This window comes from Kogia breviceps, chromosome 6 (genome assembly GCF_026419965.1).
Source record: "Kogia breviceps isolate mKogBre1 chromosome 6, mKogBre1 haplotype 1, whole genome shotgun sequence".
In the NCBI taxonomy this organism is placed as follows: Eukaryota; Metazoa; Chordata; class Mammalia; order Artiodactyla; family Physeteridae; genus Kogia; species Kogia breviceps.
In genome coordinates, this window is record NC_081315.1 from 111,691,696 (window position 1) to 111,714,810 (window position 23,115).

The 23,115-nt window shown below is 48.4% G+C and overlaps 1 protein-coding gene across 5 annotated transcripts in view; it reads right to left on the reverse strand.

Moving 5' to 3' along the window:
* The window catches only part of EVC2 (EvC ciliary complex subunit 2), a 148,919-nt gene extending 126,074 nt beyond the window's left edge, over positions 1–22,845 (reverse strand). For all 5 annotated transcript variants that reach the window (XR_010841121.1, XM_067036395.1, XM_067036394.1 and 2 more), the window contains exons 1-6: positions 22,645–22,845; positions 15,782–15,836; positions 12,512–12,678; positions 9,622–9,690; positions 7,433–7,619; positions 2,044–2,153 (exon numbers count right to left, since the gene is read on the reverse strand). Coding sequence is in view for 4 of the 5 variants with exons in the window: in XM_067036395.1 (XP_066892496.1) it covers positions 2,044–2,153; positions 7,433–7,619; positions 9,622–9,690; positions 12,512–12,678; positions 15,782–15,836; positions 22,645–22,845 (789 nt within the window). In the remaining variant the exon portion in view is untranslated. The remainder of the gene's footprint in view (positions 1–2,043; positions 2,154–7,432; positions 7,620–9,621; positions 9,691–12,511; positions 12,679–15,781; positions 15,837–22,644) is intronic.
* Between the last annotated feature and the right edge of the window lie 270 nt (positions 22,846–23,115).

The window sequence follows — 23,115 nt, forward strand, 5'->3', positions numbered from 1 at the left end:
TTCACTGATCTATTCATTCGTTCACTCAACAAATATTTACTGAGCAACTAGTATGGGTGGGGCTCTATTTTTGGCACTGAGAACATACGTGGGAATAGGGCCAATGGGGTCCCTGGTCTCATGGAGTGACATTCTAGTGGTGGATGGGGGTTTACTGGGGGGATGGGGTTGATATGACACAGACAGGCACCAAGCAAAGCAACGGACAGGACCCGTCAGGAGGTGACAGCCAAGGAGGTCGCCCTGGAGTGGGAGGCCCCAGACCTCATGCCTCCTGCTGCCCCACCAGCCTCCCCAGCAGGCTCCTCTGGGAGGTGAAGCTGCCCTGGCCTAACGTCCCCTCCCTACACAAGGAGGTGGAGGCTTCCAATTTCACTGGGTTTCTGAGTTTCCCACTGTTGGTTTCTGACTGTTGCCTTATCTTAAATTTTGACTTTAACATATTTGGTTTCCTGTCCTTTGAAATTCGGATGGTATTTCTTCTGGGCCATTTTACCTCCACTTTTGTATCCTTCTTTGTCCTCTGTTCTTGACTTTGCACTTAATTGTGTTCTGAGACATTTGTCTTTTCTGACAGTTTTATACAGTTTTCTCATATCTTGTCTTTACCTTTTGGGAATCTTTCATTTTATTTAATTTTATCCAGGACTATTTTTCTTACTGCAGCAGAAACATTGCACACAGGCCCCTCAGCCTTGGATGGAAGGATCCGGCAGCTGTGGGGTCCGATATTGATTCTGCCACGTGACCTGGGGCAGTCACCCTTGGAGCCTCATTTTCTAAGTCTATTATAAAAGGTACTTCCTCCAGGGACTGAAATCAGAACAAAATGACCAGAGTAACTAGAGCACGAGCTCCTTGATCTCGCGGCCAGAGATCTTGACAATATTGTCTTGACAACAAAGACAATACCGGTGATGAACTCTGGAAGGAGAGCTGGGCAGGAAGCAACAGAACCTCTCCACTCCCAATATCTCCGGCCTCGAGCGGAGCACCGATCTCCTCCTCTGTATTCCCAGGAGCGCACAGCATGTAGCACGGGTCATGCAACCAACCACATTCACTGCCTACGTGGATTAACAAAAAAGTGAATGGAGGGGCTTCCCTGGTGGTGCAGTGGTTGAGAGTCCGCCTGCCGATGCAGGGGACACGGGTTTGTGCCCTGGTCCGGGAAGATCCCACATGCCGCGGAGCGGCTGGGCCCGTGAGCCATGGCTGCTGAGCCTGCGCATCCGGAGCCTGTGCTCTGCAAAGGGAGAGGTCACGACAGTGAGAGGCCCGCATACCGCAAAAAAAAAAAAAAAAAAAAAAAAAAAGTGAATGGAAAAGGAAGGTGCTAATAGTAATGGGGTTACAGGTTGAATCATATCCCCCCAAAATCCATATGTTGAAGCCCTAATCCCCACTATCTCAGAATGTGTCTGTATTTGGAGACGACCTTTACAGATGTGATTAAAGTAAAATGAGACCATCAAGGTGAACTCTAATCTCACCTGAAAAGTGTCCTTAAAAGAAGAGGACCCTAGGACACAGACACACAGAGAGGCACGACCACGTGAGGACACAGGGAGAAGACAGCCATCTATAAGCCAAGGACAGAGGCCTCAAAAGGAACCAACCCTGCCCACACCTTGCTCTGGACTTCCAGCCTCCAGGACTGTGAACACAAATTTCTGTTGTCTTTGAGCCATCTGGTCTGTGGTACTTTTTCACAACAGCTCTAGCAAACCAATACAAATGGGAGATACTTGGTTGAGTGCTTACTACGCCCAAGACACAGCGATGAGAAATTAACATCTATCGTTCACATATCTTGATAAGCAGGTCCACAGAAGTTAAAGTAATTAAGGTCACAAGGAGCTTCAAGGGAGCCTGATTCATGGTAAAGTGTGTGAGATTCCAGAGCCTGCGCATTTATCCAGAATTGGGTATCACTGAACAAATGAAGGATGGAACGAAGAAAAGAATGAACTACCAGATGTTGTGTCCAGGGTTTCTAAAACAACAGTGACAAGAAAGAAACCAAAGTAACAAAGACAATACCGGTGATGAACTCTGGAAGGAGAGCTGGGCAGGAAGCATCAGGACCTCTCCACTCCCAACGTCTCTGGCCTCGAGCGAGGCTGTGTAGCTGACGGAGAAGGAGTCTCCAACTGCTCAGAGAGAAGGAACATGTGGGTCAAGAATGGGGTCCCTGCCACACCCCAGACACAGCCAAGCATCCAAAGGCAGCTGGCGTCCCAGCTGACAGCGGCAGCAAGGGCTCCTTTGATCTCACATACTTTTTATCAGGGCAGGTGTGCTCTTGGACCCCCTCTTTTTTCACTTGGAAGGGTTGTCAGTGCCCTTACAAGGAGCTTTACCTGGGCTCCACCCCATCCTGGGGCTGGGCAGGCCAGTCCTCCTAATTCAGGATGTCATACACTTAGGAAATCCAGAACCTTTTTGTTTTGTTCTGAATCCAGGTGGGGACCTATTTGTTCCCAATGATCCCATCCACACAATGATGGAACAGAGTTTTTATAGGACTTCTGGGTGACACTAGCTGCCGCTTTGACACCTCCAGCTGGTTCTGAAAGCCCAGCATGCAGCACAGGGAAGCAGTGCCAGACTGGGTGCGGGAAGGGGCAGTGGAAAAGGTCACTCAGGCTCACGTAGGGTCTCCTCCAACCTCATAGTCTCTGGCTGGCCTTCGATGGCTTAATTATGCAAACAGAGAAGCTTCCTAGGAGACAGGATTTCTGACTCAAAGCTCCCCTTAGTCAGAAGCCAGGGCTGGTTAGAAGAAGACGGCTCTGCTATCGGGAGGGGCCACACTCAGTCACACCCCCAGGTGAACAAGCAGGCTCCGGAGGCATGGGTGGAAAAAGAGGGACCCCAAACGAAAGTGGGTGACAGGGTGGCCACCACTGCAGGTTTCCAGCTTTGTAGGAGGCAGGGATGTCTCAGCCCCACCTTCTGGAGGTAGAGCCAGCGTGCCCTGGGGACCCTTCCATCTGATGTTGGAAATAGACTGTGCCCACCGTAACTACTAAAGGCGGAGTTCTCCCACTGAGCTGATGTTCTCAGGTGGGCTCCGGATACCTGGCAGAAACCGAAGGCACGTGTGAACTAAAGCAACATCTCTGTCCTTGCTCTTTCTGACGGATACCTCTAAGCCTCAGCCACGGCCTGGGGAAGATGCTGAGTGCAGTTCTGGGGACATGGCCGTGTCTGTCCAGAGGCTGAGACTGGCGGCTGGTTGTCTGAATAGGGTGGATGTGGAAATGAGATTGTGATACTTTAAAAAAAAAAAAAACAGCTTTGAGATAAAATTTATACATCACCCAATTCACCTGTTCTAAGCGTGAGATTTAGAGAATTTTGTATACTTACAGAGTCGTACAGCCGTCATCACAGTCTGATTTCAGAACATCCCTATCGCCCTAAAAAGTAGCCTGGTGCCCAATGGCAGTTACTCTCCATAGCCACCCCCAGCCCTAGGCAATCACTGATCTACTTTTTGGGGACTAATTGGGCTTTTGGGACATCTCATAGAAATGAAATCATACAAGCTGTGTTCTTTGTGTCAGGTTTCCTTCCCTGAGCAAACCTTTTTATTTTGAGGTTCATACATGTCGTAGTGTGTACCAGTACTTCACTCCTTTCTATTGCTGAGTAATAGCCCACCGTCTGGCTAGACCACGTTTTGTTTATATGATCCTCTCGTGTCCCCTTACCTTCATGGAAATTTTTAAAAGTGAAGCATATGAAAAAATTGGGGTTCAATGAATTTCAGCTTCTGAGTCAAGGAGCTGCACCCTTTCTTCTGCTGAAGGAACCCCAACTCCTCCCAGCAGCAACAACCATCGGGGGAGTCTGGACAGAATCAAACAATGGGAAGACGGTCTGGGGAGCGTTAATTTAAGAGTTTTGACTGTGGACTTCAAAACTTACAAGGGCAAAAATTTTGATCTCAGATTTTAATTCCTTTTGGACTTGAATATATTTGGATTTCTATCTGTCAGGGGTTCATTCCTGAACTTTTCATTTCTCCGGGAGAATTTGCAAAAGGGAGGTGCTGGCGGGTCATTGTTGGAGGATCTTGATGCGAATGAACTCAGGGCTGTCCTTGAATCGTATTGCAAAGCCCCTGACGTACTTTGTTTAATAGCGTAGCAGGATGTGATCTGAATGGGTATTAGAATTAGGGAGAATTTCCAGCCTCGGGTCTGGAGTATCCTTTGAGTTTATTTCAATAATGTAATACTCGAATCATTTCCAAAACCTTCATGGGGCAGGAAAAAAAAATTTCTTCCACCAACCAGCAGCCCCAGAAGGACACACACAGGGGCAACGAATGGGGGTTTGGGGGGGCGGGGCCGTCCTGAGTCCCGACCAACAGCTGTCCTCCTTCCTCAGGGCACTAGTCACGCCCCTGGCAATCCTCAGATTAACCAGAAGCCCAGCGGGTCTGGAGAACAAAACGATGGAGATCGGCAAGGGAAGCACACACTCACCACCCTTGAGGTTTCTGTCCCTGAGCATGGGTGCCCCACCTGAAACAGGGCTGGCCCCTCCCTGCCCCTTTCTCACTGGGCAATGCGCGCCATCTGATGGAAAGTTTGGGTATGCACTGCCAGCCAGCCTGTCTCACTCGTGGGAGTGGGTTACTGGCAGAAAGAAGACTCCTGCTTGCTTTTTTGTCAGGATGGGGGAACCATCCCAACATGCCCAGTGGGTGACAAAGCCTGTCCAACTCTGCTGGTCGGTCAGCCAGCCCACCTGATCTCACCTACACTTGTCCTCTGACTCTGCCTGTACCTGTATCAGGGGTGATATTTTATCCCTAACACGCTATACTGTGCTTCATCTCTCAATGTACTGAGACCTCAAAAAGATGTAAAGAAAAGAGGAGAAATTAGCACTGAGCCTGTGGAATCCCTAGGATTTTTGTTTTAAAAATCCTCAGCATTTTTACTTTATTTGTGTTTGATGATAAAAGTTAGATCATAAAGATAAGGTGATAAAGATTAAATTGCTGATTAAAATGATAATACCGGTGAAGGTCATTATAATCAGACCTGGCAGTGATTTTATCACCCTCAAAAGGTCTGCAGGACATCAACCAGTTGATCGCCAAATGATGTCCTGAGACAGATGGAAAGAACAATATTTCCTGTTGCGGACAGAAGAGAAAACTGAGACTGACAGAGATGAAGTGACTCGTTTAGGGTCACCCAGTTAATAAGTAGGAAGCCACCCATCCCTCTTGGACCTGTGGCTCTTTTAAAGCAGCAAATGATGATGATGATGAAAATGATATTGATATTGTCAGAGCATCAATGAGCTGGGGTCGGATGGGTCATTTGATTCTGTAGTTCTATACTTACTTTTTGGGAAAAAAGTGTCATGCCACTAAGTTGAAAACCAATGTCATATCCCTTGAGATTGTGGTAAGTTACAGACAAACATAGTTTGGATATTACTCTCAGGGCATGTAGAATCTAGTAGGCAGAAGTAAGGCGAGGGCATACATACAATAATAATACAGTCACAAAAATAAACATAGTTGCCAGCAGCTGGGAGGCGGGGGCAATGGAGTTGCTATTCAATGGGGATAGAGTTTCAGTCATGCAGGATGAAAAAGTTCTACAGATCTGCTGTACAACAGTTAACAGTACTGTACTGTATACTTAAAAGCTTGTTAAGAGGGTAGCTCTTATGTGTTTTTTACCAAACACAAAAATAAAAATAATCACAACAAAATAGCCATGGACTTGGGAGCACTTCCCACGGGCCAGGCTGTGTTGCTTTTCGTGAATGAACTAGCTTCTCCTTAGAAGCACTCCCTGAAGCGTGTCACCAGCACCCCCAGTTCACAGGAGCAGAGGCTGAGGTTCAAGGGTGTGCAGAGCTCGTGTGTTGGGGCGGAAGTCAGTGAGTTCATGCACGAAGTGCCTGGGTGGTCCCGGCTCCAAGCAGGTGAAATGCAGGAGGGGCAGGTGAATGAGATGCAGGGAAGGAGAGAAGGACCCTCCAGACGGACACGAGAGCAGGAGCTGATGCCGAGCCATGGGAGAATAGTGACAAGTTCGGTCCGCAGGAGCAAGAACTACAAAATACCACTGGAGCAACAAGACGAGAGAGGCAAGCCACACTGGAGCAGGCAGAGCGCCAGGCCACATCACCTTGTCTAGCCTCTGCAACAGCTCTACGAGGCTGTTATACACATGCCACGTCTGGAGTTCAGAGATGGTGATTTATGGGGGCCACACAGCTCCAAAATGGCTAAGTTAGGAGTCAAGCTAGGTCTGTCTGAGACCGAGTCTGTGCTCTGCTTACAGCCCCACGTTCTTCTCTCTGAGCACCAGTTTAAGAATTGCAGGATTTATTTTTACATCATTGAAGAAAGGCACTGAAGATCGCTTAGCTGGAACGTATCATACAGTTTTTATGACACCGCTTAAACCAGAGTCAGCAAAGAGGTCACTACCTGTGGGCCAACTCCACTGGTAGCTTCTGTCAATAATATGGTATTAAGAAGGATTCTGAGGCTTCATCTAGACTCAGAGAGAAAGAGTGGTGGGATTGATAAGCAACGTGGGCCATGTGTACGGAAGTGGAGAGGTCAGTAAGAGTCCCAGGTGTGTGAGAGGCACTAGAGCATCCTGGGTACGGGGTGGATGGGGGAATCCAGACTTTCTGAGTTTGAATCTCAGCCTTGAGTGCCCGTCCTATGGCCTTGGGCAAGTTCCTCACCACCTTAGTCTCTTTATCTGAAGACAGGGCACCTACTCAGAATAAAAGAAATCTCAACCTTCCTAGGAAAACTGACAGTTCTGAAGTCATAGTAACAACTGCATCCAGAACTGATTTTAAATCTCCTTACTTAACCAATGACAACCCGCCTCAGGAAACACATCTCTGAAAGCCAATCAGTGACGGTGTCATACCTCGAAAGGGAGTCAATCAGTAGCGGGGTTACTCCCGTGAACACGCCTGAACACGCTTGAACACATCAAGAGCATGCTTCCAGGGCTGATGTCAGACCATGCCCATGTCTGTCCAGCACTCCCCAAAACAAGCTCTTCATTTTACTGAGTGATGGTCATTTTGGTCATCTGGGTGATGGATATATTGGGGTTCACTATCATCTCTGTGTATGTTTGAAATTTTTCATAATAAATGTTGTATATATATATACATTTCAAAAACTCTTTCCCCAAATCCCACCTCTCTCAACCTAAGTGACAAGCCAGCTTCCTGGCTGCAGATACTGAGCAGCGGTCTCCTCCTCTGATGTCCTGATGGTACAATCTGTTGTGAGGACCAACTGCATGAACACACGTCTCGTGTCTAAGAAGATGCCTGCTGCACATCCCGTGCTCTGTGAGTATCTGTACGTATTTTCATCATTTTCCACCCCCGACTTCATACACGTGGCTATTACCTTGCAGAAACTTCTTCCTGAAAGCCTGGAACCCTCTGGAGGTCTGGTTTCCAGCCGACTCCCTGACGGTGAGGCCGGTGATGTTGTCCAGTAAGAGCAGGTCAGAGAGGTTGGCAGCCGCGGGCGTCCTGGTGTTGTTCACAAACAGCTGCACGTGAGCTGTCGGCCACTGGCTCTGCACGGACACCTAGGACAGGAGGCAAAGTGAGGACGGGCTTGCTGGCAAACCCAACTTCCCAAAACGAGGCCCCAGCTCCACCTGTGCCCGTGGGAGGGGGATTAAGGTCTCACAAAGGTTCCAGAATTTATCAGGTTTGATTTTAAGGGCCCCAGGAGAATTCTGACTCTGGCTTGCCAAGCTGTTGCTCAGAGATAATTTCTAAGAAACCGGGACACTGAAAAGCAGTGAAACCATGCCCACAGAGAAACTTAGAAGTAAAAACATCCACGTACAGGACCACAGTCAGGCTGGGGAGACTGTGACAACTGGTGTCACCAAGAAAAGCAAACAGTGGCTCTTTCTTACTCTGTTAGCTTGAAGATTCAGCCCCAGCCAGTCCAGGGCCTCTGACTGCCATCTGATCTCCAGGTTTGCCCCAAGCTGGTCTCCTGTCTCCTGGCCAGTCGCCCCGTTCAGGGTTTTGCCTGCCCATGTGTTTGAATAGCTCAGGGCTAGGGAGTTCCCTGGTGGCCTAGTGGTTAGGATTCCAGGCTTTCACTGCTGTGGCCTAGGTTCAATCCCTAGTCGGGGAACTGAGATCCCCCAAGCCATGTGGTGAGGCCAGAAAAAAAAAAAAAAAAAAGTTAAATGAATAGCTCAGCTATTCAAAGCCAGTGGCCCATCAGCAGTTTGGCTCCCCACCTGGCCTCTGCGACCTTGCCCTGCTCCCTCTCTCGAACCCTGTCTCCCACCACTCCTGCCCTTCCTTCACCCCAGCTCTGCTGAAAGAGACACAGGAGCTGAGAAAAGAAAGGGAAGCCATGTATGTCCCAAGAAGAGTGAGCTCTGGAACGTAATAAATGAAAAAAGCAAGTTGTAAAACTTTGTGTATGGAATACTGGCACCAATGTAAAAAAGGGAAGAAGGAAAGTATGTGTATGCACATACGTGCATACACACACACACACACACACACACACACACACTCATAACTGAGTGCATGTGGCAGGAAACATCTTTAGAAGGACACAGGAGAAACTGGTAGCACCAATGTTATCCAGGAAGGGGAGCAAGACAGCTGAGGGCCTGGGCTGAAATGAGGGCTGTGCAGTGCATGGTCAGCTCAGCAGGCTTGGATTGTCCAAACCCTGCACATCCCAAAGAGAGGACCAGCTCCTGGGAGGCTAACCCCTAAAGCCCTTGGCATATCCTGCCTGATAAGAGTGTCTTTATATCCTACGGCTTTGGGCCATCCCACGTAGTCTCTGCTAACAACGTGGTTCACGGTGAGGGCCTTGGGCCAAGCCATGTTCAGGTGACCTGAATAACGGAGGTCAGCGACACGGGTGCTCCATGCCTACGTGATGGATCCTTAAAAAAAAATCCTGGATTCCACGGCTTGGGTGAGCAGCCCTGTTTGATGCCACACATCATTGCTGGGCAAATTAAATGCCGTTCCTTCAACTCCACCAGGGGAAGACTGGCTGTCTTGGGCCTGGTCTCCTCAGAACTCTGTCCTATGTGCCTTTTGCTTTGCTGAGTGTAATCGATATCATTTTGCTCTTATAAACTGTAACTGTGTGTAGAACCGCTTTTCTGAGTTCTGTGAGTCCTTCTAGGGAAGCATTGAACCTGAGGGTGGTCTTGGGGACCCTCAACACAGGATCATGTGAAAGCCATCTCATGAGATCAGTAAGGGTCAAAGACCTAAAAGACATTAAGTGAATTTTTAAACGGTCGGGCATCATATCAATGTTAAAATCTGAGAGAAAATATATACTTTCTCATTTTAAATGATCACAGAGGATTTGCACTGCCAATAATTTTATTGTTACCAAAAAATCTTAGTCCTGGCGCTGCCATATAAAATATAAGATCCCTGTGGGTCGTATCATCAGCCGTGTCCATCCAGACATGGGTAGATAACCACGTGATTCGCCAGTTCTTTAAATACATAACTCTACTAATATATGATTTGGGCAAATTCAATTATTTTCTCTTTACGTATAAACTACGTATGAATACTCACCACTGCACATTTCTGAAAAATTACTCCATTCTCAGAAGTTCCTTGAATGTCTCTTGAAACGTCTCCATACTACAATAAAATATAGAAATCATTAGAAAATGAAGAATAGTTCGTGCTACATTTGTCAAGTAAAAGTACAAGATGAACTTTTAAAAGGGCCAGGCAGAGGGGTTACTTCTGCTGGTGTAGTAACTCCCATCAATCCTGAAGGATTTTTTAAAAGGAGTATTACAGGACTGGAACTTAAAACGTAGGAGGGAAGAAGAACGTGGACATGGATCCCACGGGGCTGTGTCCTGGTCTGGGGAGCGTGTCAATGACACCATCGTCACAGGGACTCAGCAAACCAGGGTTGACACTTCAGCAGGAGGACTGTGAGCAGAGCTGTGGAAAAACCCTTTAAGGACTGCGCACATGTCCTGTGTGGGGTACACCAGCCACACAGCAGGGACTGAGTGAACACCTCCCATGAGCTGGATGCATCATCAACAGGTAGAGAATCAACCCGGGATTGGGCTCCTCCAGCCCCACGATGGCTCCCCTGGAAGGAGACCCGTGGAAAGCCAGAGCTCGCTCACCAGCCCCGCTGCTCCTCGTAATCACACCTGGTCCCTGTTCATTTCCGCCCTTGCCAGATGCCCCGTGACCCCAGGCCATGCCTCCCCGCTGTCTGCCCTGCCCCTCTCCATCTGCAGTGGGTGGAGCCATACTCTCAATCACAGACCCCGGGCAGCTCTCAGTGATACCAACGATCATAATAACAATGGCTATTCTTTCCCAAGTGCCAGGCATACGCCCATCACTGTACACATATGAATTCTATTACTCCCATTTTACAGATGAGGAAACTAAGCCTCATGAGGGTTAACGCACTTGCCCAAGGCTGCATAGGCAGGAAGCTTGGACTCCACCCCAGGCTGTGTGCTCCGTATCCCATGATCCTCCTACACCGCACACCCCTCTCCAGAGCGTGACCCTCTCGTTGTACAGAAGCGAACAAAGACACAGAAAGGGGAAGTGGTTCCTGAGAGCACGCTGACCACATGCAGCAGCATGAGCTGACCAGCTGGCCTCTGATTCTGGTCGAGTCTCTGTCCACGACCCCACCCTCATGCTCTGACGTGCCAGGCCCCCAGTGAGTCCTTGAGGGCAGACACCTGGCTTTCTACTCTTCTGATCCCCACACAGCATCTTGCAAACGACAGCTGAATAAACATAGCTTGTTGGGCAAAGACACACAGGAGGGGGGGATGGAGGACGGAGGTTCTGCCGAAAGAGGGGTTGAGTCACCTGTCACTGAGAGGATTGGAAAGAAAGTGACCGACATGGTGGGTTGAATGTGGCTCCACGTCCTAAAGCCTAGAACCTGGGACTGTCACCCTATTTGGAAAAGGGGTCTTTGAAGATGTAATTAAGCCAAGGCTCCCAAGATGAGATCATTCTGGATTTAGGTGGATTGGATTTAGCTAGGCCCTAAATCCAATGACAAGTGTCCTGATCAGTGACACAAAAGGAGAATACACAGCCACAGAGAAGAGGCCACAAGAAGGTGGAAACAGAGTGACAGTAAATGTTACACGTCAACTGGCTGGGCCATGGTACCCAGCCATGGTACCCAGATATTTAGTCAAACATGTCCAGATGTCACTGTGAAGGTATTTTAGATGAGAGTAATGTTTAGGTCAATGGACTTTGAATAAAGCCGATGACCCTCCATGAGGTGGGTGGGCCTCGCCCAATCAGGTGAGGCCTTAATGGAAAAGACTGAGGTTTTTCCTAAGGAAAAGGGAATTTTGTGGCAGACACCTTTCCAACTTGAGCATCAGCTCTTCCCTGGGTCTCCAGCCTGCCCTGCAGAGTGTGGACTTGCCAGTCCTCACAATCACATGAGCAATTCCTTAAAATAAACCCGCCCCCCTCTCTCCCTCACATGTGTCCTACCTGTTTTGTTTCTACCAGCTTTGTTTCTCCAAGGAATCCTAACATAGAGATTGGAGTGAGGCGGCCACAAACCAAGGAAAGCTATCAGAAGCTGGAAGAAACAAGGATGGATCTTCTCCTACAAGCCCCCAGTGACAGCACGGCTCTGCTGACACCTTGACTTCCCACCTCCAGAACAGGGAGAGAATAAATGTCATCGTTTTAAGCCACCAAGCTGGTGGAAATTTGTTACACAGTCTAGGAAACTAATACAAACATGTAGCCGGGAGCCAAGAAGGGGCTTGTGGCCATGGTAGCCTGTTGGCTGAACGCAGTGGTCCTCAAGGCATTTTAAGTCATGAAAGCTTAGGTGAAAGTCAGCGCTATGTGAAGCCAACGCATTACACAGAATATGAAGAACAGGGGGAGAAGGGGCCCCAAATCCTGGCTCTGCCACTTCGGCCTGTGGGACCCTAAACAAGCCTCTTAATCTCTCCAATCCTCACTTCCTCTCTGTAAAATGGGAATAAAAACAGTACCTGTTTAAGAAACTCGTAATGAGGCTCCAGTGAGATTATGCATAGACAGTGCTAAGCCTCATGCCTGGCAAATAGAAAATATCTGTTAAACACCTAGCCCTATCATCGGTAGCAGCATTTTCATAAGAGGGGCAAGTGAATCAGTCTGGTTAAAACAGGACCCCTTGCCCTGCTTTAGAACCAGCAGATGCGGGGGCCCAATGCTCAGATTCACACATCCTGTTCATCTAAATACTGTATATTGTACAGAAGAAGCAGCTCTCTGGAAAGAAAAAGGGATTTGCTTCCCAAGTATAACTATATTCAGTGAAAGAGGAAGAATAGGTTTTTTGGAGGAACAAAAGCCTGTGACATTTTCTACACACATGGTCCAAAATTGGCTTCTTTACAACTTCTGCTATGTCTTTTAAAGAACTGAACATGTTACTTACCAAGTGGTGTGTTACAGCAGACTCTCTTTTAAACAAGGTCTTCTTGGGCCACGAGGGTATAAAAGCAAATATGGAATGAATCCACGGCCCACTAGAGGCTGCAGAAGTCGGGGATGGGTCAAAGACTTCCGTTTTCTTATTGAATTTCATTCCAAATGGTGCTTCTACTGCAAAATAACAATGCACATAAATTACATAATACAGAAAGGCAGTGGTTAAACTCCAGAGGTAAACCACATGGTACGTGAAGACACTTGGAAAATCTTTGCTGAGTAAGTGAATAAATGAGTAAATGAATGAATGACTTACCATCTCTTTGCCAAGAAGACGAGGCATTCTCATTGGGAGACACAGAGCTTAAGGACAGTGTTTCTCGAAGTCTGTGCTCCTTACCTGGGCTGTAGGCTGAAATGTACATTCCTGGGCCCCGTCCCAGACCTACTGAGTCAGAACTACTAGGCAAGGGAGGAGCCATAGGTGATTCTTACACACCTAGCATCAGACAGCCCTGCGTTCGAATCTTGGCTCTGTCACTCACCAGCTGTGTCCTTGGGAAACTCATCTGACCACTGTGTAAATTTATATTTTGAAGTGACCTGAATTGTGGAGTTGTGCCTTTTCAACATTTATCTTCTATCCAGATTTAAACTTGTGTTGACTGAGAATGAGTCCTGTTATTGTCTTTCTTACAGAGTATTGATAACAAGGTCTTTAGAAGTGCTTTTGAACCTTTTTTAATAGAATTTCTAAATATATGTAGGAAAAATTAAAATTAAAAAAAAAAAAGGACGTGGAACTGGAATCCTAGATAAAATCAATATCTTTTATTCTAGACTAGTATCTGTGGTTGATTCAGTCCATGATGTTGGAATGGGGACAAAGGTGAGCATGGGGGAATTGACAGCCCTCACATGGAAACAGGCAGGAGCTTTCCCAGGCTGGCTGCTCAGTCGGGATTGTTTGAGTCAATCACACAAGTGGGATAGGACACCCACCTCTGGACCGCAGCCCAGCCCCTCGCGCTAAGAACAAATGCTTTCCCAGGAGACTTGCTGGATGTAAAATCCTAAGGCCACTCTGGGCTTTCTCTCTGGTGCAGGCATCCTGCAGGTGCCCCCTTGCTCCTCCAGGTCCTCAGAAGGCCCAGCCGCAGGCTCTGATGAAGACCTGAATGAGGCAGCCACTGCTACTGTCCACAGACAGTATAGAAGGAAGTCAAGCTCTGAAGTGACCATCACCACCCACTGCATCATTGCTCAGCAGCCTCCCCACTAGTGCCATTGTCACGTGGGTCACCTGTACTATTTGTGCAGGTGTTTGGATGCACCCTCACTCCCTCACCTCTGGGCTGCCACAGGCCTGGAAGCCTCTCCCTCCATCCCCTTGTCCTGCTAACTGCCACTCCTCAGGACTCAGTTGAGCAGCACCTCCTCCAGGAAGCCCTCCCTGAAGCCCTCCCAGTGGCCTTAGTCCTCCACCCCCTGCTCTCACTACAACCACAGTCCTTAGTGCACTGCACTCCCTTTGACTGACAAGTCTGCTTAATCAGTGGCTAAAAGTTCTCTGTGATTATTGTGATATCACCTCAACCTATTTTACTCATTGGATTTTGTAAAATGTAAAGACTGCAGAGAGTATTAAAAGATATAAAAAGTACTTTTAACTCCCCCCAAAAATGAAATATGTTTATCCCTGGTATAAAACAAAGAGGCGTATTCATAATCTGTGCCTAGCAGATTCTGGACAAAAATCTATTCTGCCTGTCCAGGACCCTTCCCTTCACGGTAGCCCCCGCCCCCCACCCCCACTAGTCAGTAAGATTCTTAGTCTATACAGAAAAGCCTGGATCCCAGCCCATCCTGGTCCCCAGGAGGCCAGAATTAGGCACAGAACCCAGAACACTCTCCCCCCAAGCCCCAGTGACAGGGTCAGGGACTGCACCCATTGGTCTTTCCTGAACTTTTGCCGAGCTACTGGGAAGTCTCTTCCTTTCTGCAAGTGGCAGCAGTCAGACTCCTGAAAGTCCAGGGCTGCCAGTGCGTTGTCTTTCCCACTACGTGGAAAGAATGTTCCTGAAAATCACACTCACCAGAGGAAAGCAGGGGCCGCGATGGAAAGAGAAAGGCAGAGCCCTGACATATATACACTACCACGTGTGAAACAGATAGCTAGTGGGAACCTGCTGTATGCACAGGGAGCTCAGCTCGGTGCTCTGTGGTAACTTAGGTGGGTGAGATGGGGGGCAGGTGGGAGGGATGTCCAAGAGGGAGGGGATATATGCATACATACAGCTGATTCACTTCACTGTACAGCAGAAACTAACACAGCATTGTAAAGCAACTATACCCCAATAAAAAAGAGAGAGAGAGAGAGAGAGAGAGAGAGAGAGAGAAAGGCAGAGCCCTGAGAACACCACTCCCGCATCCAGCAGTGCCTAGGGCCTGCGAGGTCCAGTTATAGGGACCAACAAATTCCTCTTTGCTTAAGTTAGTTTCAGTTGAATTTCTGTCACCCGGTGTGGTAGGCTGAATGACAGTCCCCAGAGATACCCAGGTCCTAATCCCAGGAACCTGTGAATATGTTACCTTATATGGTAACAGGGACTCTGCAGATGTGATTAAGTTATGGGCCTTGTGATGGGGAAGTAACCTGGATTACCCAGGGGCCCATAAAAGTAATCCCAGGTATCCTTAAAGAGGGAGGTAGAGAGAGATCTGAGAGGCAGAAGAGAAGGCCATGTGCCGGCTGAGGCAAGATGCTATTCTGCTGGCCTGGAGGCTGGAGGAAGGGGCCATGACCTGCAGAATGCAAGGAATACAGCTCCAGATCCTGGAGAAAGAAAGGCCTTCTTCCTAGGGCCTCAGAGGGAGTGAGGCCCTGCCAACACCTTGACTCAGACCAGTTAGACTGATTTTGGACTTCTGCCCTCCAGAACCATAAGAGGATACCTTTGTGCTGTTTTCACCACTGAATGTGTAATAACTTGTTACAGCAGCGAAAAGAAACTCATACACTTGGCTAATACAAACATTCTGCATTTTCTTTATCAGATGCCTTCGGGGGAATGAAGACAGACCACCTCACCCTGAATTCTGGACTGTGTACCCAAGCTCCAGCCCGCTGCTGTAGAAGGTGACACACTGCCTTGCTCTGTAAGGCACGCTGGTGAGCAGGGGGCAAGGGAGGCAGAAGTAGGAGGGCTATGGCTTTAGGGTCTGGCTCTCTCTCGTGGTCAAATCAATAAAAAAATCAACCAAAAGAAAAACTTACCTGCAGTCAGAAAGTGAGAGCTTTCCACACTGGGCCAAATCCCATGGGGCAAGTCCTAAAAAGAGTCAAAAGGCACAAAGACAGTAACGAAGAACATACTAGGAGTGGTTGAAAGCCATTTTTGTAAATGGCTCACTAGGAGAGGAGCTGCACTTTCATCCAGAAGTCTGATGTAAATCTTTCTAAGTCGATCATCCCATCAGCTTTTGAGTATAGGTTGATGTAACTGCATTTCTGGGAGCTGCCTAGGGAGACAGCAGAGTGTAGGGGAAATTTCATATAGTTGGACAGACCTGGGTTCAAATCCCATCTCTGCTTTTCATGAACCCCGTGTTGCTGGGAGAGCCTCAAATCTCTGAATTCCCAGGATCCTACAAGTTTTCACAGAGTGGCACATAAAACACTAGCCTGGGAGTCCGGAGAACTGGATTCGAACTGGACCATTTACTCGCTGTGTGTCCTTGGCCAAGTCTCTCAGCTTCTCTGAGGCTCAAATTCCTCCTCTGAAAAGTGTGGACCTCAAAGCCTCCTCCCAGCTTGCTTCACCTCGTTCAGTGATGCAAACTTGTCTAAATGGGGCCCAGCCAACCCCTCCACTCTACCTTTGTAAAATACTGAGCCCTTGGAAAGGCCCAGAGCCCACCACTATAAAATAATGACAATAGTAATTACTGTTATTATAGTGCCCTGGCTACAGCCCTTGAAGTGGGCCAAGCCCAGTCTTCACAGCAGCATTATTCACAATAGCCAAAAGGTGGAAGCAACCCAGTGTCCATTGATGGATGGATAAGTAAAAGTGGTCCATGCATACAATTCTACTTACAGGAGGTATGTCAAATTTATAGAGACAGAAAGTAGAATGGTGGTGGCCACGGGCTGGGGGACAAAAGAATGGGGGAGGTTGATGATTAATGGGGACAGAGTTTCAGTTTCACAAGATGAAAAGAGTTCTAGAGATGGAAGTACAACAGTGTGAATGTATTTAACATCGCTGAACTGTTAAGAGGGTCAATTTCGTTATGTGCCTTTTGCCACTATTACAAATATAAACAAAGAAATAAATAAAGCCGATCTGTGATTACCTAGAAAGAACTCTAATATATATCAAGTTAGATCCCTAGGTCATAAAATTATGAATAATATGGTTTCATTGAATAAAAATGGCATTTTTATATGCTTAAGACATTATTATATATTTAATAATTACATTTATGTATTTATATTATCTTTATTTTTATATAAATTACAGTTCGTTTACTAGTATATATTTACATATTTACTTACATATTTAATAACTTGAAAGTATATCTATATATGTAGATATTTAACAATATACTTAATACTAATTAATACATTTAATATATAATTACACATTTAACAATATGTAATATCATAACCACGCATTACTTTTAAAAGCCTAGAAAGGAGTATGCTGAAATCTTAGACTTTGGGTCTTGGGGACCAAGTCTGTGCACAGTACAGGGGAGAATCCCTTGTTTCCACGCCACCTATATTGTTTCATTTCTTGTAAGCGGAGCGTGTGCCCATGTGTCATTGGAACAACAGCAATAAGGAGAACATAGACTGAGTGACGGGAACTACGCCTGTTCCTTCAGGGTCTTCTAGGCCCCCCACCCCCAATGTGAACGCTGTCCCCGAGACCCCCTCGGACAGGTGTGTGTGGTCAGGACAACCACTAATCCATAAGGTGCTTCCACAAGGTGGAAAGAGATGCCACTTCCTCAGAAGAAGAATGCCGTGTGCCAGGCACTGATGTGGATGGAATAAGTCTTTGCTGCCACCTGGCAGGAAAAAAAAAATCTCCTAAGAGCATACATCCAGCCTGCGCATAGTGACCTAACAAGTACAGTGCAGGGGGAGGGGGTAATTTCACAGTGGAGCAACCTGGCCAGCGCTGGTCCAGCCAGGAGTTCAAGGTCAACACCGACAGCAAAACATCCCAGAAAACTTCCTCTTAATTGCTAGTCTCTACTTCTGAAATTGAAGACCATGGCAGAGTTTCCAACTTATTTAATATTTCTTTCCCTTTGACTGGGAATCCACTAAAGAATCATTTTTGTCATTGTGTGTTTCATTTAAAGAAACATTTACTAATATGATCATGTTTACTGTGTGAGCAGATGTCTTTTCCCAATTTAATTCCTGGAAGCCAGGAAGAATTCCAAGCAACTCACAATTATTTGACAGTTTTCCATCTTTGTTTCCGCTGGTAGAAACAGCCTTCTTACATTTTCAACTCTTTCAAATAAATTAATAATATCTTGAATTTATGTTCATGTCTAATCTAATGTTCCCAAACTGGGATAATTTCTAGTCAGAGAAAATTCCCCAAAGCTGTTCTGTACAACAAGGTGTTCTGTACATTATTTTTTATGTGGCTGCATATCATTATAAACATAGAAACAACAGTTTAATGTATCTAAATCTGTCTTCCTTTGACGCTCATACATTGAATATGCCTTCAGGACCATGTGGGTGTTTTTTCACTGTTATAAACTATAGTGAAATCTGAAAACAAACAAATAAAAAAATGCCAATAGCGATAAATCATGTTACTAGATGCACCAAGATGAATCCCAACAGAGGGCACCCTGCAAAATACCTGCCCAGTCCTCCTCTAAACTGCTGAGGTCCTCAAGACAAGGAAAGTGACAGCTACATGTAAAGTGGTGTCCTGGATGGTGTCCTGGGACAGAAAAGGACATTGGGTACAAAAGCTAAGGAAATTCGAATAAACTATGGACTTTTACAATAGCATACCAAGGTTAGACCATTAACTGTAATAAATGTATCTTACTAATGTAAGACACTAATAGTAGGGGAAACTGTTTATTGGAGGGAATATATATGAATTTTCTTTACCATGTGTACAATTTTTCTAAAATCAAAAACTGTTCTAAAAACTAAAGTCTGTTAACCAGAAAAGACTAGAATTCATTCGTGAGGTCTCTGGGGCAAACAGTGGTGCCACGGGGCACCCAACTCCCACACACGTCTGCCTATACGACCCCTGCCCCTGGAACTTTCCATCCATCCTTTCACCCAGCCTTTGCCACACGGCAGGCTCTGTGGCAGGTCCCTGACCTCACCGAGGGACAGAGGTCCCCTTCCCAACAGACGCTTCCACTTGAGGGGGAGGGGCAGGATCCCAGGTAGCAAATGACTCAGGAAGCCCTCAAGTGCCAGGGACCCTTGGGGACCCTTGGCTATGGCTCCCTGAGGTCTCGCCGGATCCTGGGTATCACTAGCCTAGGGGTGACTCTCTGGGGGCTCCTTGGCCACCGTGAGCAGCCTGCTTTCACAGACACCACACCAACTGCCAGTCGATACCCACTTTCAATATCCAGCCTTCCCCTCCCTGGTGATCCCCTTCTCCAAGATGACACAGCTCCTGACAAGGTCACCGGGACCTCTACAAGGCCTAAGTTCACAGCCAGTTCTCCATCCTTATTGCACACAACTCACCAGCAGCACTTGGTATGTGAGTGTATTAGCATCCTATGGCTACTGTAACAAATCTTCACAAACTGAGTGGCTGAAAACAAACACACGTTTATGACTGTACGGTTCTGGAGGTTAGGAGTCTGACATGGTTCTCACTGAGCTAAAATCAAAGTGTCTGCAGGGCTGCATTCTTTTCTGGAGGCTCTGGGTAAGACTCTTCCAGCCTCTAGAGGCAGCCCACACTCCTTAGCTCACGGCCCCTTCCTGCATCTTCAAAGCCAGCAGCCGTGGGTTGAGGCCTCCCAGTGCATATCCCTCTGACCTTCCAATGTCACATCTTCTGACTCTCTCCTGCCTCCATCTTCCATTTTTAAGGACCCTTGGGATTACCCTGGGACCACCAGGATGTTCCAAGATAAGCTCCCTTTTATAAGGTCAGCTGATTAGCAACCTGAACACCGTGTGCAATGTCAATCTCCCTTTGCCATGTGATGTAATTCACTCACAGGTTCCAGGGATCAGGATGTGAACATCTTTGGGGAGCCCTCTCTCTCTGAAATACTTTCCTCCCTTGACCTGTGGGTCACAGTCTTGGTCTTATCTCCTTTGCTGGATGCCTGGCCCTGGTGTTGCTCCGGGCCTCTGCCCTAAGGCCTCACTCTTCTCAAACGAAACCGTACTTACTCCCAAGGGGAACTCAGCCAGGCCCTGTGGGGTTAAAGGCCTGTGTACACCGTCCACTCCTTGATATAGATCTCCAGCTCAGATTCCTGCCCCAGATCAAGACTCACCCATCCACCACCCACTCTCCTGTACATCTCTACCTGGATGTCTCATAGGTATGTCAAACTCACCAAGACCAGATCAGAATTCCTGACTGTCTCTGAGGTTTCTGCATATTAGCTAATGGTATCTCTAGTCTCTATGTGCTCAGGCCCAAGTCCTTGGTTTCATCCTTGACTCCTCTCTTCCTCTCTCTCTCAACCCACATCCAATGCCAGCAAATCCCCTGGCTCTACTTTCAAAATATATCCCCAATCCACAACTTCTCAGCAGCCCTCCACTAACCTCCCTGGTCCATTTCACCTCCATCATCTCCCACATGCCTCCCCTCTTGGTTTTTCTTTCCACCTCTGCCCTCTATCCTCTATTCCCACACCTGCCGTGGGGATGCTTTAAACACACGAGTCAGAGCAAGTCACTTTTCGGCTCAAAACTCACCCATGGCTTCCATCTAACTCAAACTAACAGCCAGTCTTGACCGTGGGCCACAGGGCCTTTCCTGATCTGGCCCCTCCTCATCCTCTCGCTTCACCTCCTCCCACTCCTCCCTTCTCCCCCCCACCTCTACTCAGGCCACACCAGCCTCCTTACTGGTCCTGGGCCACACTAAGCACTTCCCACCTCTGGCCTTTGTCCTCACTATGATCTCACTCTGGAAAGTTTTTCTCCAGAAGCACCCATGCCCCTCCCTCATTCCATCCAAGGCTCTGCTCAGCTGTCATCTCCTAAAAGCGCCCTCCCTGACCACCCTGTCTAGACGGCGCTCAAGGTCATCTCTCCCAGTCCACTTTGCCCACTGTATTTCTCTCCATAGCCTGACCACCAACTGCCACACTATAGATTAACAGCATTTAGTGTCTTTCTCCTGCCCCAAGAATGCAGGTCTAAGAGCAGAGACTGTCTTGCTCCCTTGTATCTCAAGCACCCAGAACAGTCTGGCACCTAAAGGGCCTTCCATAAACACTCAGAAGCCTCTTGTCCACTCAAGCCTTCACTGTTTCTCTCCTTCTGACAAACTTCCAATAGCACTTTCTGGGATGATGGAAATGCTCCATGGTCTGGGCTGTCCAATATAGGAGCCACTAGCACATGGGGCCATCGGGCACCTGAAACACTTAAATTCAAACAGCCACAGCGTGGCCGGAGCCCATGTACTGGACACAACAGTTTTAGAACAACTGGGAAACAGTTGTAAACTGGCTGTTAACTAGCCCTTTGCAGGAGGGGAGAGATAATAAGTTAATGTGAGCATTTGGGTTCCAGTTTTCAAAGCACTCTTTTGTAGAGCCTAGCAACAAGCATCCGTGTAAATGTTCTGGCATTGGCTTCCCAAAGGAAAGATCAGGTGAGGACAGGTGAGTGAGCTCTGAACGTGGGGGCCATTGTGAGAGCACAGGACAGGCCTGGGGGCTTGGCTCCCTGGGCCTTGGTTTTCTCATCAGCAAAATGGGCCAGATAACTTCCCACCACACCAGACAGGAGCAACTGAAAGGACCTGGTGAAAATGTTCATCATGAGCTTTATAAAAGCTCAGTAAATTGACACAGCATTATTACTTTGTCTTCTCCAGTGAAAACCTAAGAACTAATCATAGACAGTGAAGGGAATCTCATTTAAGAGACCTAAAAATCTGTAGCAAGTATAGCAGGCACCCTGGGATCTACAGGTAGAAAACTCAACAGGACAAGAGGAGCCGGGACCTGGGGGAGGGCTGGGAGGACCACAGGGCAGCGATGGGCCAGACCACTGGACAGACATTCCTGGGAATAGAAGCCTGGATTTGCAACAGGGGTCAGGGTGGAAAGGGGATATAAGTGGCGAGCGGGGGGCGGGGCAGAGTGGTCAGGTGTATATCATGGACAGGTCGCCTAGAGGTGGGGGGAGGAATGGACAGGAAATTAGGGTGTGAGGGTGACCCAGAGGAAACAACCATCAAAGGCCAGAGGCTGAGGGGTGAGGACTGAACCTAGTGGATGCAGCCGGGTGGGCAAGGGAGTGGGGAGCAGACATCAGAACTGATTAGGAGGAAAAGGCAGGGGGACTGGTGACCAGATTTGGCGGAGGGAGAGGGGAAATCTAGGGTGACAGCCAGAGCTCTGTGCCCTCCCAAGTTAGGGACCACACAGGAAGGGGCAGGGTGAAGTAGAAAGTGGCTAAATTTGCAGTCACAGAAAACCCCAGCAATAGTGCCTTTTATCAACTGCTACACTCTCCCGAAGCACTCACCTGTGTAAGATGCTCTACCTACATTCCTGAGCTCATCTAAACTCTCACATCGACCCTCTGGGGTGGACCCTGCAATAGTTACAGATCAGGAGACCGAGGCACGAGTAGTGAAGCTACCTGCCCTAGGTCACAGAGCTCTTAGGCTGCTTAGGGGGATAGACCCGGCCTCTGGCAAGGTACAAACCCACAGCCACCAGCCACACCGCTGTCTCCACCTTTCCAGGTAGTTTTCTGGCCGCAAGCGGAAAGGAACACGCGTTGCATCCTACTCAGATCCCGCCCTCCCTTTAGGGTAATTTCCCTAACCCGAAGGGGCCTCCCCACCGCGGGTACAGGGTGAAGCCAAACTTCCCAAGTCAGTCCCGAGACTGGGGGCGGGCCCTCCTTACCTTCGCGGTCTGCTCGGGCCCCACCCCGGGAGCCGAGCGGGTATCCGGGGGAGGCTGGGCGCCAAGGGGGCGCCGGAGGTGACCCGGGTCCGCGGGGAGCCGGCCTCGGTCCCGGGACCCCGCGGGCAGCGCCAGGGCGGCAGCCAGGAGGCCCCCGGCCAGCACCCACGTGGCGCGCCCCCGGGCGCCCGCCGAGCCCATCGCCAGCCAGGGACGCGAGACCCCAGACGTGGCGGGGGAAGGCCGAGTTGGAGCAGCTTCCGGACCCCAGGCCCGCCCCGCCGCCGCCGAGCATGCTCAGTGAGAGCCTCCGCGCAAAGTTTTTTGGATCAGACACAGGCATCTGGGGCTTGGCGGGACCGGACCGGAGGAGGCTGAGGACCAAGACCGACGTAGGCGGGAGGGAGCCAGGCTGGCGCGGCGGGCGCTGGGCAGCCACACTTGAGTTTGATCGCGCCCCAGCGGGGGGCT